Source organism: Macrobrachium rosenbergii, chromosome 48 (genome assembly GCF_040412425.1).
Source record: "Macrobrachium rosenbergii isolate ZJJX-2024 chromosome 48, ASM4041242v1, whole genome shotgun sequence".
NCBI classification, from domain to species: domain Eukaryota; kingdom Metazoa; phylum Arthropoda; class Malacostraca; order Decapoda; family Palaemonidae; genus Macrobrachium; species Macrobrachium rosenbergii.
In genome coordinates, this window is record NC_089788.1 from 53,340,670 (window position 1) to 53,355,477 (window position 14,808).

At 35.3% G+C, this 14,808-nt stretch overlaps 1 protein-coding gene across 10 annotated transcripts in view; it reads right to left on the bottom strand.

Moving 5' to 3' along the window:
* The window catches only part of gem (gemini), a 166,853-nt gene that overhangs the window by 51,331 nt on the left and 100,714 nt on the right, over window positions 1-14,808 (bottom strand). For 6 of the 10 annotated variants that reach the window (XM_067091768.1, XM_067091764.1, XM_067091769.1 and 3 more), the window contains one exon: window positions 13,529-13,771. The exons of the other annotated variants lie outside the window; for them this stretch is intronic. In XM_067091768.1, coding sequence (XP_066947869.1) covers window positions 13,529-13,771 — 243 coding nt within the window. The remainder of the gene's footprint in view (window positions 1-13,528; window positions 13,772-14,808) is intronic. 10 annotated transcript variants of the gene reach the window in all.

Consider the following 14,808-nt stretch of genomic DNA (forward strand, 5'->3'; position numbering starts at 1 on the left):
ATCTAAATTTTTTTTTTAGCAATTACCAGAATATGTTTATTTATAAATAGACATAAAGCAGTCCAAAACTGCCAATAAGTCAATTTTGATCATTCCTTGAAATACGAAGATCAGCGCACCCCTCAAGATGGATTTCCTAGAACCAGGGACAGATCCTATCTAAATGACTTTATGATCATTCTCAAATTTGCATCTAAGACTGCTGGCATAAATGCTTAGAGTCAATCTATACCTTGGAAATGTGACAGAAAAAGTGGTATAAATGGGACAGTTTCTCCCAAGGTACCATTTCTCATACAATCCCTTCTATCCAAGATGCTGCCAAATAATCTCTGCAAGAGATCTAGCAAGTCTAGGCTTATTTTCATATTAAGTAATCACTCAGCATTCAATATTATGAAATAATAAAATTACCAAATCACTACAATTGTGAACATATTGAATGACTCACCAATGAACAAGACACTGCAAATGTGAGGACATACAGAAATGGATACAATGGAAGTACCTTAAATCATGACAATGAAAGCCTTAACCTAAATATCAAAGAAAAATCTTACAATCTGGATAACACACACTGCCTTGACCATCTAAGAGTCTTGATGGGGGTAAAGAGCATTTTTTTTTCATTACTTGCTTTAAATTTATTTCCCATCACAAAATATTTATCATCATTTGACTACAAACAATCTAAAATAATAAAATCACAGTGGATCTTGTTTGTCCGCCCTGGGTGGGGGGACGGGGTAGGTAGGGGATCAGGAGGGTAGGGGAGACATGACACATCCACCCTCCCCCTGCAAACCTGTTTGTCCCCCCCCAGGTGGGGGCAGGGTAGGTAGGGGACCAGGAGGGTAGGGGAGACATGACACATCCACCCTCCTGCCCCAAGCAGCATAGCGCATGCCATCAAGCTCGTTATTTATTATAGTATACTAAAAGATGGAGAAGAAAAATAAATGTCATATGAAAATCTGAAGCTCGCAAAACTTTTCTATAAATGATGTAGTATGACATCAGAATCTCAATGGCTGGGAATATCCTCAAAGAACAAACCAGATCTTTCCTACAGAAAACTGAAAAGCTGGTATTTTATTCCTCAGGTGCTAATGATGGAACTGGCAACATTGGCAGAACTTCTATTTCAAGTGCAATAAAATTAGGTCAAAATCCCCATAAAAAAAAAAGAGGCACCAAACCATAGAGCAACAAAAGGTTGAAAATGAACAGAAAGGCAATCCTGCAAAACATAAGGCAATGCAAAGGGTGAAAATGAAGAACAAGGGAATCTTCTGCAAATCTCTAATAAGTTCTGAAAACAAAGTGATGAACACACACATAATGAAGTGGGCTGGTAGCCAAGACCAAATACAGAATGAGCATGCAAACTAATCACCTGTCATGTTGCTGACAACATTCTCTTACCTTTCCAATGGTATACTGTTTTGTAATATTTTGTGACAAATAAAATGGCTACATGAAGTTATGAGTTTGTGCTCTATACATATATGGTACTAAATTATAATGAATCAATGGTTTACAAACCTGTAATGCGGGGTAACAGGTTAATACACTACACAAGAGAGAGAGAGAGAGAGAGAGAGAGAGAGAGAGAGAGAGAGAGAGAGAGAGAGAGAGAGAGAGAGAGAGAGAGAGAGAGAGAGAGAGAGAATGAACTTAAAAGGGCTGGATTTATACTAAACTGGTGGTAGGCTACTTTAACATATTGTCCCTGTCCTTACTGTGCTTTATTATCTCAGTATATACCATGATACATACAGGTAAATATCTATGAGACATATGCTATACTTACAAATACTACCATCCAAAATCATCAGAAAACATGTTTTGGTTAAATACAGAATTTTCCATCTTCTAAAGTCTTGATGCTATTAATAGATTCAAGTACTGAGTATGTAACACTAAGGTCATTTGTCTGATTTTACCTTCCATATATAGTCTAATTATATATTTCCATTAGTAGCTACTTATCTTACTCAGGATAAAAATTACTGTGGAAAAAACCCAATTCAAATATCTTATCTACAGATTGTATTTAAAAACAGGATGTAAACCATGGTGACCTTTCCAGTGTTACTAGGACTAGTGGGAGGAAAGAACCCCTTGAGATACATACTACACCAAGATACAAAATTACTGTACTTTGATTATTGAATGTCATATTGAACAAGCAGTAGAATAATCAAGTGAACAAAAAGTTTCAGGGAATACTCAAATCCACCAAGAAACCTCTAACTTGAACTTACGACCTACTCACTATCCTCACCACTATTAACCATTCCACTGCGAGCCTGTTATCACCACTAGTGAGGAGATCAGTGTCCTGCTAATCTTGTGATTGACTAATTTTTTCCATCCTACATTTGTATTTAATTTGTTATTTTCATTACAATTATAATATTACACTGTATTATTATATTATTATACAGTTCTTTCATAGTAGAGTGATAAAATATGCAAATGATATGTAGGTAATTATTCAAATATTGAATTATGTAGCTTTTATTGGCGATTCATTTCAGTGAGATACTTCTCAAAGTATGGATTAAAGTAATGCCATTTTTGTTATTCAGTTTAAATATCTTCAATAAAAACCTTGAAAGCTTGCTCTTGGCCAAAAGTTTCATCCAGGAGAAACTCACAAAAATCAAAAATAGAATTGGCATTCTTAAGAAAATGTGAATTTATTATGTGCAATAAAAGTTTCAGAGCACTAATTTTTTTACAAACCAAATCTTCCGCAGTCTTCCATTTGCAAATTGTATAGCATTTTCTTTGTTTATCCACCATTCTGGTGCTTGACAAATCTGCTTCCTTCCTTCTCTGTCATTTCCTATGATTCATGATCATCTAGGATAAAACAAAGTTAAAAAAACTATCTAGGGTCTATAACTACGATATAATAAACCACCACATTCACTGCTGTCACTATCAGAAATATATGACAGTTCAGGTCTAGTGCTATCATTGTCATTTCTGAATAAAACCCTATGTAATACTTCATCATGAAAAGGAACCTCCACCTTCTAAGACATTTTGTTGACTATTGAAGGTCTAGCCCTTGTCCTGAGATCATCCTCTAAGCTGGAAATCAAATCTTGCCATCTGTCGCTAAAATATAGACAATAGCTCCTTAAAATGACTAGAATTACATCATGGATAAGACCTTTTGATGACTAAAGAGATCAGTCCCGCTTAGTGAAAGGATTACTAAGAGTCAAGTAAAAAGTAACCTTCATAGCAATTACACTTCATTCCTATACATGGGTATTGACCACTACATGCCTTGCATAATACGGATATACATATTCTTTGTGGTGTAAAAATCCTCCACAAAACTTTACCTCTCAAGTCAGACCAAATTCTTCAGGCCAGACCACAGAGTTTACAACCTTGACACTATGGCATGGGTAAATTAATTTATTATAAGTTTAAATTTCTCTAATAGTGAAAAGTAACCATGCAAGATGAAATGAAATAATTTATGTACAAATATACTCTGATGTATTCCAGTAACCATAAAGCACTAATGGGCACACATGCTTCTGCAACAAAGCCCCAATCCATAGAACCACAATATGAAAGTTGCTGTCTGCAAGATGGGTTTTTGCATCTACCGCTTCTACAACATGTATATTACTATAAATTGTGGTCAGGAAGAACTAATGTGTCTCGAACGTCTTATAGTTAATGCAATTTTATTTCTTTAACATCAACTTCAATTCAAGAAATGAATGAAAAAAGTACTAAAAAAAGCTTGAAATACAATCACAATAGAAAGAAATGATACTGTAAAAATATATCTCAATTTTTTCTCAACTATTCAGTTGGGACAGATAGTTACACAGTCACTGCTTAATAACTCAAACTACGGCCTCTGATTTCTTGCTAGGCATAAAGCAAAGGATGTTGGCTTGTGAAAGTTCCAAGACTTTTCTGTGTAATTTATTCCTCTGTAAACTAAAACTAAACTAAATAATTATGCATTTTTATCTACTGGAACTATCTAATGAATCAATGAAGAGCAATGATCTATTAAAAAAATTAAACTTTACTCAAGGGCCTGCTGATTACATTTAAATGCCAAACTTGATTTTCAAATAGCCTATGTATACCACATTTTCAGGGAAAATAACAATCTCCCTACAGAATAACCTCAAAATATTTTTAAAACCAAACTTTTTTCAACCAAAACACACCCTTGCAACACTAGAATGCATCTTACACATACGTTTTGAAGATGGCAAACACAGCAATGTCATGCAAACTTGGCTTTGTTGGCTATCTTTTGGCCTAATTATTTGACTTCTCATGAAAATCTACTATAACCAACTTTGTACTCATCAACATTATCCTTCTCATTCCCACACTACACATACTCTTCACAGATCTAGACAGTAACTAGCCAGTCAAGCTTCCATGCCATAAATACATTTAAAAAGTTATCAGCAACAACTGAACGTTACACATATTGACAATAATGGACTTGAAGGCTCTATGAATAGGGAAAATATAAAATCACTCATCAAGAAAACTTGATTGCAGCTGTTTGACAGGGGGTAAACATGAATCCTTGGTCAGGACACCCTCCTTGCTGATCTATTCCACTACTTGCTACATCCATGTTGCTGTTTACCTTGACCACCTAGTTGGAAAACTTACACATAAGCCACTTGGGATAAGTTTCCTGGAATGGTTTTTCCACAGCCTTCACCTCACCACCAAGATATATCATGAACTCGAGATCTTCATGGAAGATTAAAAAAAATTATCTGTTACTGGAGTTTTACTAGCTTTGATTTCTATACAATCTATTTCAGAGGATTACTGATCATTCAATTAACAGGAATAGCTCTGAAACAAAGTAAAAACCTCAAGTTTGCCCTATAAAGGTCCTCCCAATTCTAGCAAGCAAATGGAAGTATATATTTTAATAAAGGATTGAAACATTTTTTTTTTTGTTCCCTCTCTCAAATGCCTTCAGTGATGCATTATACAGCACTTAACTGACAATCTCTCTCTCTCTCTCTCTCTCTCTCAGTGATGCATTATACAGTACTAACTGACAATCTCTCTCTCTCTCAGTGCATTATACAGTTCTCTCTCTCTCTCTCTCTCTCTCTCTTTGTATGCTTAGTTTCAAAGAATGTAATTTTTCCTATATTATATAACTTCACGGCACTCAACCCTGGAACATTTCAATAATCAAATGTGTATATACAGTACTATTGAACATTCAGAGGAATAACTATAAACCATTCCAGTAACCCATTTAGGTACAGAAGATTAAGGAAGAAATTGCAATATATTTCTAATTTTGGTTATGACTTTGGTGGCTTAATTCTGATTTAACCAAGTAAACCAAAGGATGAACTACAAATCTAAATTTCCAAAACAGACCATTTTAAACTCTTTCATAGTGGCATGCATCCTTTGCTGCGCCATACTGGCATAAGAGGACTATCAGTGCGCATATGATAATCCTTATTTCATGCCATTTTAATGAATGAATTTTGATTGTAAACATTCAAATCACTTGAATGGGCCAATAAATGACTGGATGGCAACACTCACACCTCAGCTCGTGTTAAGATGAAGAATAATCTCCCAGGAGATTTCATTGGGAAGGCACTACATCTCCCCATCCCAGTACATCTTGTATATGTATTTGTCAATAAATTGTCACAGAGATTGTTGCTGCTTTTACAACATGTGATCTGTAATTGTAATTTTACAAAATAAAATAACAAAAAATATTAGAAAGGACACACATAACTTCGTAACAAGTACTACATCTCCCTGTCCCAGTATAGCTTGCCAGTTTTTGTTTTTTATCTTTTACAATATTATGTGAGCTGTAACTGTAATTTTGCAAATGTACAAAGAAAATATTACAAAGAACATGTATAACTTGCTAAAATTAGCTGGTATTCTTAAGTGTCCTGGAAAAGAGGTCCTACAAAGGTTGGAAATATTTACTTGCAACTTCCTGTGGCAGGTACAGAAATTTTTTGAGAATCTTTTTTCATACCATTAGCATCTGCATATCTTCTTTCCAATGATGTATTTTTTTTAGACTGGGTTACCTTAAAGCTTGCTCAGTCACATATGGGTTAAGAAAATTAAATTATAGTAATTGTGCAGCTCAGAAAATTTAAGAGACTATTTCTAAAACACCTCAAATTAAGAAGAAACTTTCAAGATACAATTAAGTATATTTAACAAAATCCTTGACTTCTAATAAAAAAAATAGTTGGCTAATACTTAGTAAGTTTGATGCACTGGAATCTTGGTGGAATTTACCAAGACACTGAGAGCCAAAAAATGTAGCCTTTTCACCAAAGGTAAACAAAACAGCAAAATATTCATCCATCAGGACAATGAAGGGCGAAGAGTTGGATATATAAAAGTTGCTCAGAACTTCACCACAGGACCTGTTTTTGTTTCTTTGGATACAAAATCAAGATAGTTTTCCTTAATGCATAAGAATACTTTTTCCTTCAAAGTTGTACAGAAACTGCTTACAGAGGGATGAGCATCAGCTGAAAGCAAGGCAAATAATTCTTGTTGTGTCTCAAGCTATTACCAAGATTTTAGAAGCAGAAGCAAGCAAGTCAAAATTCTGACCATTGATATAAGGAGCTTAGAGCTCAAAGGTAACCTTACCAAAATATCATCATCCCTTGGAAAACTGGGGAGAAAAGCATTTACGCCAACCCATCAAAAACTAATATACTCAAGATACGCATGAAAAGATGTCAAAATTACAGAAAATGAAACTGACTAGAAGCTCCAGGGTAAGATATTTTCTAAGAATTCAGGAGAACTAGAACTTAGGAGGATTAGAAGCAAAGAAATGAGCATAAAAAAAATAAAAGTATGCTTATAAGAAACCAGAAAGCGGTGCTGGGTGCTAAACAACTTGTTTCACAATGAGCCAACCATTTCTGTCATCAGCATAAATGAATTATGAATCATGAAATTTAGGCTATAAAGCACTTTCAGGTCTTCAGTGTATCAGTGAAAAGAGGCAGTTGGAGTGGTTGGACAACAAGTTAGTAAGATCTACAAAATAAATGAGATTAAGTATACATCTGTCAGGGTGAAAATACAATTAGATATAAATGTCAGTGGCTGGACAGCAAGATGAAAGAGAAGAGGCCAGAATGAATGTGCTGGTGGCTGAAAAGAGACTGCAAATAGTACCCTCAAGTAATGACCACAGCTCCAACTTCAGTAACATAAAGGCTAAATTTCCCAAAACAGAAAATTTTATCTTGCAGGATACTTAAAGGTTTATGGACACTGGTGATAGTGAGAAGGCTGGAAAAGGTCAGGGTGAACATCACTTGACAAGTTTCTCACAGAAGATTTGAGAATAAAAGCATCACAATATTCCAGAAAGAAAATGGGTAAAACCTAAAATCTTTAAAATTCTTCGTGAAATTCATATTATTCAATGAGCACAAATTCCCATAACACTAAAAAGGAAAAAATTATCATTTATTACTTAAAAATAGTTATATTATACTAAATAAAAAATAAAGTGATACACTGTATACTGTACTAAATAAAATGCAACGAGCATCCATATGCTATTCTGTGTGAAACATATAATCTATGCACAACAAACTCGTGTTTAAACTTGCTACTGTCCACCCAGGCAGAATGAAGGTATAACACCACCAAGGTCTAGATTTGCTGTCTTGACCCCAAACCCCATTATTTCTTTTGAATTTCTGAAGGATTTCCTGTCATCTTCAGCTCCAAGCATTCTGTCCAGTGCTTGAAAACGTATCTGTTACCGCCTAACACCTCTTGTTTAGAGGGTTTCCCATTTTCACAGATATGACAGTATTACTGTAGTGACATTTATTATCTTGGCTGTTTTGTAGTCAGCAAAAATAGGGAAGATACAATTTTCTTAAATCATTGGACACATACTGCCACACCTGGCAACTCTAGAAAGGGGGGTAGATCTTCAAAGTCATCGTGCTTGTTGCTTGCAAGATTTCCAATAACTTTAAGCAATATAGATTCTGTAGAAGTCCTATAATCATTGATACTCGAATGCAATAACAACCTCTATAAAGTTGGTTTGGTAACGTCAGTTCAGAGTAGAACATCAATCACCCTTCTTTAAAACCTACCGTGAAACCTTACTCAGAACTGATGTTATGACACTAAAATGAAGCAAAATTCATGCATAACTGGAAACAAGACCATAAATAAAGAGAGAAAATAAAATAAAGAGGGAAAATGTTTTAAAATTTACGCAATATCCTAAGGAAATCATGTGGAACAATACAGGAATGAATGCAATATCATGAGAGAGAGAGAGAGAGAGAGAGAGAGAGAGAGAGAGAGAGAGAGAGAGAGAGAGAGAGAGAGAGAGAGAGAGAGAGAGAGCACTAGCTAAGTCAGTTTTTGTGTAAGCATAGGCCTATCTATAAATACTTAATTCATTATATTTTCTTTGAAAGATTGAGTACTAATATATTTGTAAAGTGTTTTACAAGAAGACAGAGAGAGAGAGAGAGAGAGAGAGAGAGAGAGAGAGAGAGAGAGAGAGAGAGAGAGAGAGAGAGAGAGAGAGAGAATTATAGTGTTAGTATTGGGCTTATAATGGGAAAAGGGGGGGGAGAGTGATGAGTTGGGGCACAGGTTCCTGGGATACTAGGTGGTAAGGCTGCCAAGGACATGCTTTACTATATTAGATGACATTTAAAGTGACCTTAGTATTGAAATTAATTCTCTAAGAAATTTATACCCAAGTCTTGATTTGATTTGACAGTTACTGTAAGATTCAAAGACTGTGAAAAGAAGTTGGAAAAATTCAACCATAGGTTATGGTAACTCTTACTTTCTTGATATATAGTCTTTACTTTTGAAAATCGATTTTCATTAACAAATCATTCGCGAAAAAAGCTGTGTAAAGTAAAATTATTTATTGCCCCTAATAACTCAACATCTATTGCAGAAGCAATTAAAGTTTAATATCGTGCAAAAAATGCTAATGTATATAGGAGATCTTTTGGTCTCGCAGCTAATAATGCAGCCGTGTTAGCCATACAGGCTAACTTCGAACTGCTTGTAATGGGAGCACAGCCAGAAAATCTTCGAATTGACAGGCTACTTTAACCTTAATAAAGATTTCCTTTTAATGACAGTAGATTTGTAAACAGCTACAAGCATTCAATCCATATCAACGTCTGTCAACAAAGTGTGAAAGCTGTTATGCCAATATCCAGTGACATGCTTTCCCACCCAAAGTTCTCAGGCTCCTCCTCACATCACAGAGAATACTCTTGTGGATCTAACTAGATTTGATCAACCTTCCTTAGCTGTAACATCATTGACTGCCATGGACGCCAGCTAACAAACACTTTGAAATACAAACATGAATTTGTACAAGCTAAAATAATGGCCATTAACACTTATGATGATGCAATAATAATCCTGTTCACAGAAGAAAACAAGTAAATATTGTCATCTTGTTACGGAGTAACACAGCCAGCAGTCCCAACTCTTTCTTCCAGATTTCTATGAATGAATCCATCTGAGAAATTCCAATTACTTGAGATGTATGTATATGGTGTTTTCAAGTACCTGAACATTTTTGTTTTGTGGGTTTAACTTATATATTTTGCATTGTATTTTCATATTCTAGAGTAAATTTTATGAGATTATGTATTTTCTGTAAAAAAAAAAAAATAAGTTAGAACAAAATCTAATGAAAACTGTATTTTCACTTGCGTTGCCGAGTGTACATCACTGCCATTTTTGCATTTTTGACGATTTGGATACAATAACACAGAGAATGCAAGCACATGATTACTGCCACTGAAAAAGGTAACAAACATTTACAGGAGATATTTTAACCAAAGAGCAACATTCCAACATAATTACCATATTATACAGTAGCTAAACTAAGCCACTGATGCACACAGCTAAACTTTTAAAGGCTTGCTCAGCAATTTATTTTTGTTTTGAAAATACAGTATAACTAGTAAAAGGCAGAATGTCTGAAGAGGTGTTATATGGCACTATAGTAATATTATCATATCTGTGAATATGGGATGCTCTCCAAACAAGAGAGGTTTCAGGCAGGAACAGATATATTTTCAAGCACTGTGAACAGAATGCTTGGAGCTGAAGATGACTGAAAATCATTCAAAATATATACAGTATAAGCATTACCTAAGCACACTCACTTATGTAGTGGGAAGATGTTAGAAGATAAGTTACACAAGAAGTTTCAGTTCCTAAGGTTCAGCTTCAACCCACAAGAATTACACCATTTGCAGATTCTTTCCAATCTTAAAAGTTAATACCCACTTCATTTAAAGTTCAGTGCAGCAAAGAATTGCAGTAAGAGCTGCATACCCTGAAAAATGTGCTGTGCCAGACATGACGTGCCTAGGCTCACTAGAAGCACAACCAACAACTTTCTCCCAGGAGCTGCCTAACACTTCACTTGACTTCAATATTGTTTCAATACAGTATTAACTTTGAGGTCATATTTAGGTATTTGAATAAAATTCACAAGAAAGCACTCATAAGGCTTCCTTGCTTGCATGGGCCATAATCAACTAATTGGCCACTTATCAGGCCTCAGTTCTTTTTTGAGTGGGAAGATAAGCCATCCATGGGATTTCATGATGGTACTGCTGCTAATCCCACACCTCCTCAGCCCATACATCTGGTGATTCAGGCTTTTTCAAGTTAGGGAACGTAAGATGATGGAAATTATGACTCAACATGTCTGCAAGCACATAATATCAATGGGTAAGAAGCAAAGATAACGTTTGAAAAAGTCTTTTTGCTAGAGTTGTATTTTTTAAGGATTTCTGGCAAAGAGACCACCTCCTGGGTAAAATTTCCATAACCAAATACTTCTCCACTCAGTGCCAGCAAAAGGCTGTATCTTCAACTGGCTGTGGTAAGTGGAAAATATGTCGGATTTTAGTTTTATACACATGTAAGTGCATGTCATCCTTTTCCCATTTGCTTTTGCTTTTTCTAATCAGCTAACCTTAAAGTTTGATTGTTCGGGATATTAGGTTACTAAATGTATATCTAACCCAGACTGGAAGGGTTAAAAGAATTGTAAAGATAATTAAGTGCATAGCCTCCAACACAAAAGTACAGTACTGCCAAGGCAATCAAGAAAACAACCTTATTACGAAACTGGCATGCAGAGTTAAAGTCAATTCAAACATGTCTAAACTCTTACCCATGGTTGAACAGAATGTGACTACCTGTATCTAAAAGTATATCAAAGGCACCCCACTGCTTCTTTCAAGTATATTGGCTGTCAGGAAGTTCCTGTCCACATTCAAGGGTACTTACAGTGTATAAAGACTTAAAAGATCAATTTTGCAGCAACCTTAAAAAAGCACAGTAGAGAGGACTGGTCTGTACTACTGCAATAAATACTTACTGCTCTTTGAAGCAGACAGTAATGTCTCAACATATAAAATGTCATGAGTTTAGGAGAAAGAACCCCAGACATCTTACAAAGTAAAGAAAACCCTCCTAGACCACTGCCACTCCTATCATGATACAAAGCCATAGTGGTCCCTACACTCTACCTGTTCTTAATACAAGATGAGTGTCAAAGGGTAACAAACACCAACGAGTAATGTCCCTCTTACCACTAACAGTATTTGTTCTCATCATAATTTTGTAATATACAGATGGCACACTATTAACTAATGAACATGGTAACCCTGGGTTACATTTTAAACCAAGAGCCCTCATCAACAACATGGACATTAATGTCTGTACTTTACTTGCCATTTCATCTGCAATTTCTGGCAAAACAAAACAAACACGGCTCTGAGTATGTTTTGCAACATCCCATTTAGATTAAAATAGTCATCACACAAATTTCACCCTTGTACATGTTAGGTATTTTTTTTTTTTGCATTTTCTTTAGCATGGAAAACTAAAATTAAGCATGCAAGGATCTAACTTCCTATATTGAGGAGGAAACAAGATGCCTTCAAAATAATCTTTAATGGTTTTTTGTTAAAATCTCAAGTTGGATAGCGAACTTTAAATCCTTGTGACATCCACTCCACAACGCTAACACTAACAGTTTCTTTTGGCAGAGATCACTGCAATTACTGATTGTTTGGGCAAGTTTAGTTTGGCCCCAGCAATAATGACTTACTTTATTTTTACATTAATCAACACTGTAACCCAAAGATCTGCAAAGAAAACTAATCAATTTTTTGTAAAGCAATAAAAAACTTCATATTTTGGAAACCTAAAAAATCTATTTTTCACATCCTTTATTTTCCCATCGTGAAATAAAATTTGGTGTACATAACATTAATAAAAAAACATCCTAACATTTAAGGTCTTGAGCAGCTGCACATTTTATTTAGCTACATTTTATTACCTTCATTATGAGCCTGATGTAATGATATTTTGAATGTTAAACTTTGAGATTCCTACATAATCATCTTCATCCCAACTGTCAGGATTCCAATGAGCCATCTTCATCCCAACACTTGAATTCCACCCCATCCTTGCGATTTTGATACCATTCTCATCCCGACCCTTGTGATTCCTATGACATCACCCTTACCACAGCTGGTGGGATTCTGATAATGCCACCCTTATCCCAGCCATTGGGATTCTGATGAGATCATTCAAAACCAAATCCTTAGGATTCCAACGCCATCCTCAGGCCAACATCTGTGATTCCTATATACTCCTCATCCCAACCCACGGGACACCGATAACCTCCTCAGCCCAACCACTGAAACTCCAATTATCCTAATCTGTTACCATCCAGATTTGAAAATGTCAAAATGATCAACTACAGTAAATTCGAATCACTTGGAGTTCTTACTGTACCTCATTTTTAAACTTGCATGTCTACTGTACAGGCATTCTGCTTCAAACTGACACCTTTACCAGCTTCATACCAGAAAAATAAATCTAAAGTAAGCAACTAAAGAGAGACATTGCATTTTCCTTAAGTGGTCTGAGTGGATTTGCTGTAAAAATTTTATGACCATCTAAAATCTCCAAGGGTTAATGAAGTACAGAAAACTATACTGCAGTACCAAATTCACCATGGGGATATGTATTAGTCCAAAATTAGTTAAACATACAAAAATTCTTGATATGCTCACCATCATCGCATGCTTTTTCAGTAAGCTCCAGTCCAGTCCAAATTACCTTCAACTTAAGTCTGAGTTTTGTTTAAGTTTCCTTCTCCAGTCATCAATTTAACTCATTAACCTGTAATTTCTATCCATAGTTACAGTCCTATAAAATCCCCAAGGCATAAAAAGTAGATCATACTGTGTTAATCAGCTTTAATAAAGGGGGTGTTATGAACATACCTTCCTCTGCTCCTCTTAAGCCTTGGCCAAGATTTTATATGACACAAGTAAAAACATACATACATGTCTAAAAAAGTTATACAACTAAAAGAGCTACTAAACTAATATATTACCTATACTAATAATCAGTCAAAGATAATTACCTGCTATCTTCATACTGCATTCCATGTGACTGCAACCTATGGGTGTCAAGGCTGGTATCACTGGGAGAGTTCTGGAGTGCTAGAGCAGCATGATTATTTACTGAAAGATTAGATCCTGACGACCCTTGTGCCACACCATGGGCAGCAACTGATCCTTGATTACCACTGGGAGGGATGTGCTGCTGTAATAACTGATGCATAGATGGTGGAGGTCCCTCTGATATATTATCTGAGCTCAAAAGTCTGAAAAAATATAACCTATCTCAGCCCCCAAAAACCTGCAGAAGATCTAACTACTCTATTAGGAATAAAGCTACATACTATTACCTTACAAAGTAAGTAGTATGTGCATCATTCCATTTTCATTAAGAAAACTAATGAAATAACTTCAAGATCAATGCTAGACTAAGACTTAAACCCTTAAACATATCTATAATTATAGTTCAATATCTGAAATTAAGCAAAATAAACAGAGCAGCAATATACAACGATTTGGTAAAGTATACATAAGGCAAAACTTTAGGAAACCTTGACATATTTAACTACTCAAGAAAATCTTTTACCAATGAGCATGCACATTCCAATTTAATATGGGTGGAATATATAAGAAATGAAAATTGACCATATGGCTGTAACCATACAGTTAACCACCAAAAGAATGAAAGTGAAAACTGCAATAATGAACTCACTTAAAGGGTGATAAGAGCTTACAATATACAAAAGTAGAAATTTTGGTAACAAAACTATGGTCAAGCCTACTGTATATGATTGCATGAAATGTGAAAACCAGTATGATTACGTGAATGTTACTTGTCAAGACAGCTTTGGAGAATATTTCATAACACCCACCTTCAACAAATAAAATTATTTCCAGTAATATAGCCCATTCAACATTTCTCTGACAGCACACACACAACTTCTCTTGTGGCGGGAAACAGACAATTCACTCACCAGCTCTAGCAAAACCAAACTTACAGCCCTCTTACCCACCTAGCTCCTACAGAGGAAAGGATTTACATCTAAGTCACATCTGTAGGTTTTCCCTAGTTGGGATGTATTATGAGAATGATGCTTCCAAGTCTATAGACCATTAACCCTTTCACTTCTGAAAATTATTAAACATAATTTGATGGATGCCCAACCAATGCTAATACTCTATCACAGAAATTTCCCTAGGTGAGCCTTTTATCTGAGGTGCATGTGACACAGACAGAACTCTTGAGTGGCAAAAACCTGAAAGGGTTTATAAATAGCTAAACCAGATATATAGTTGACTTTCT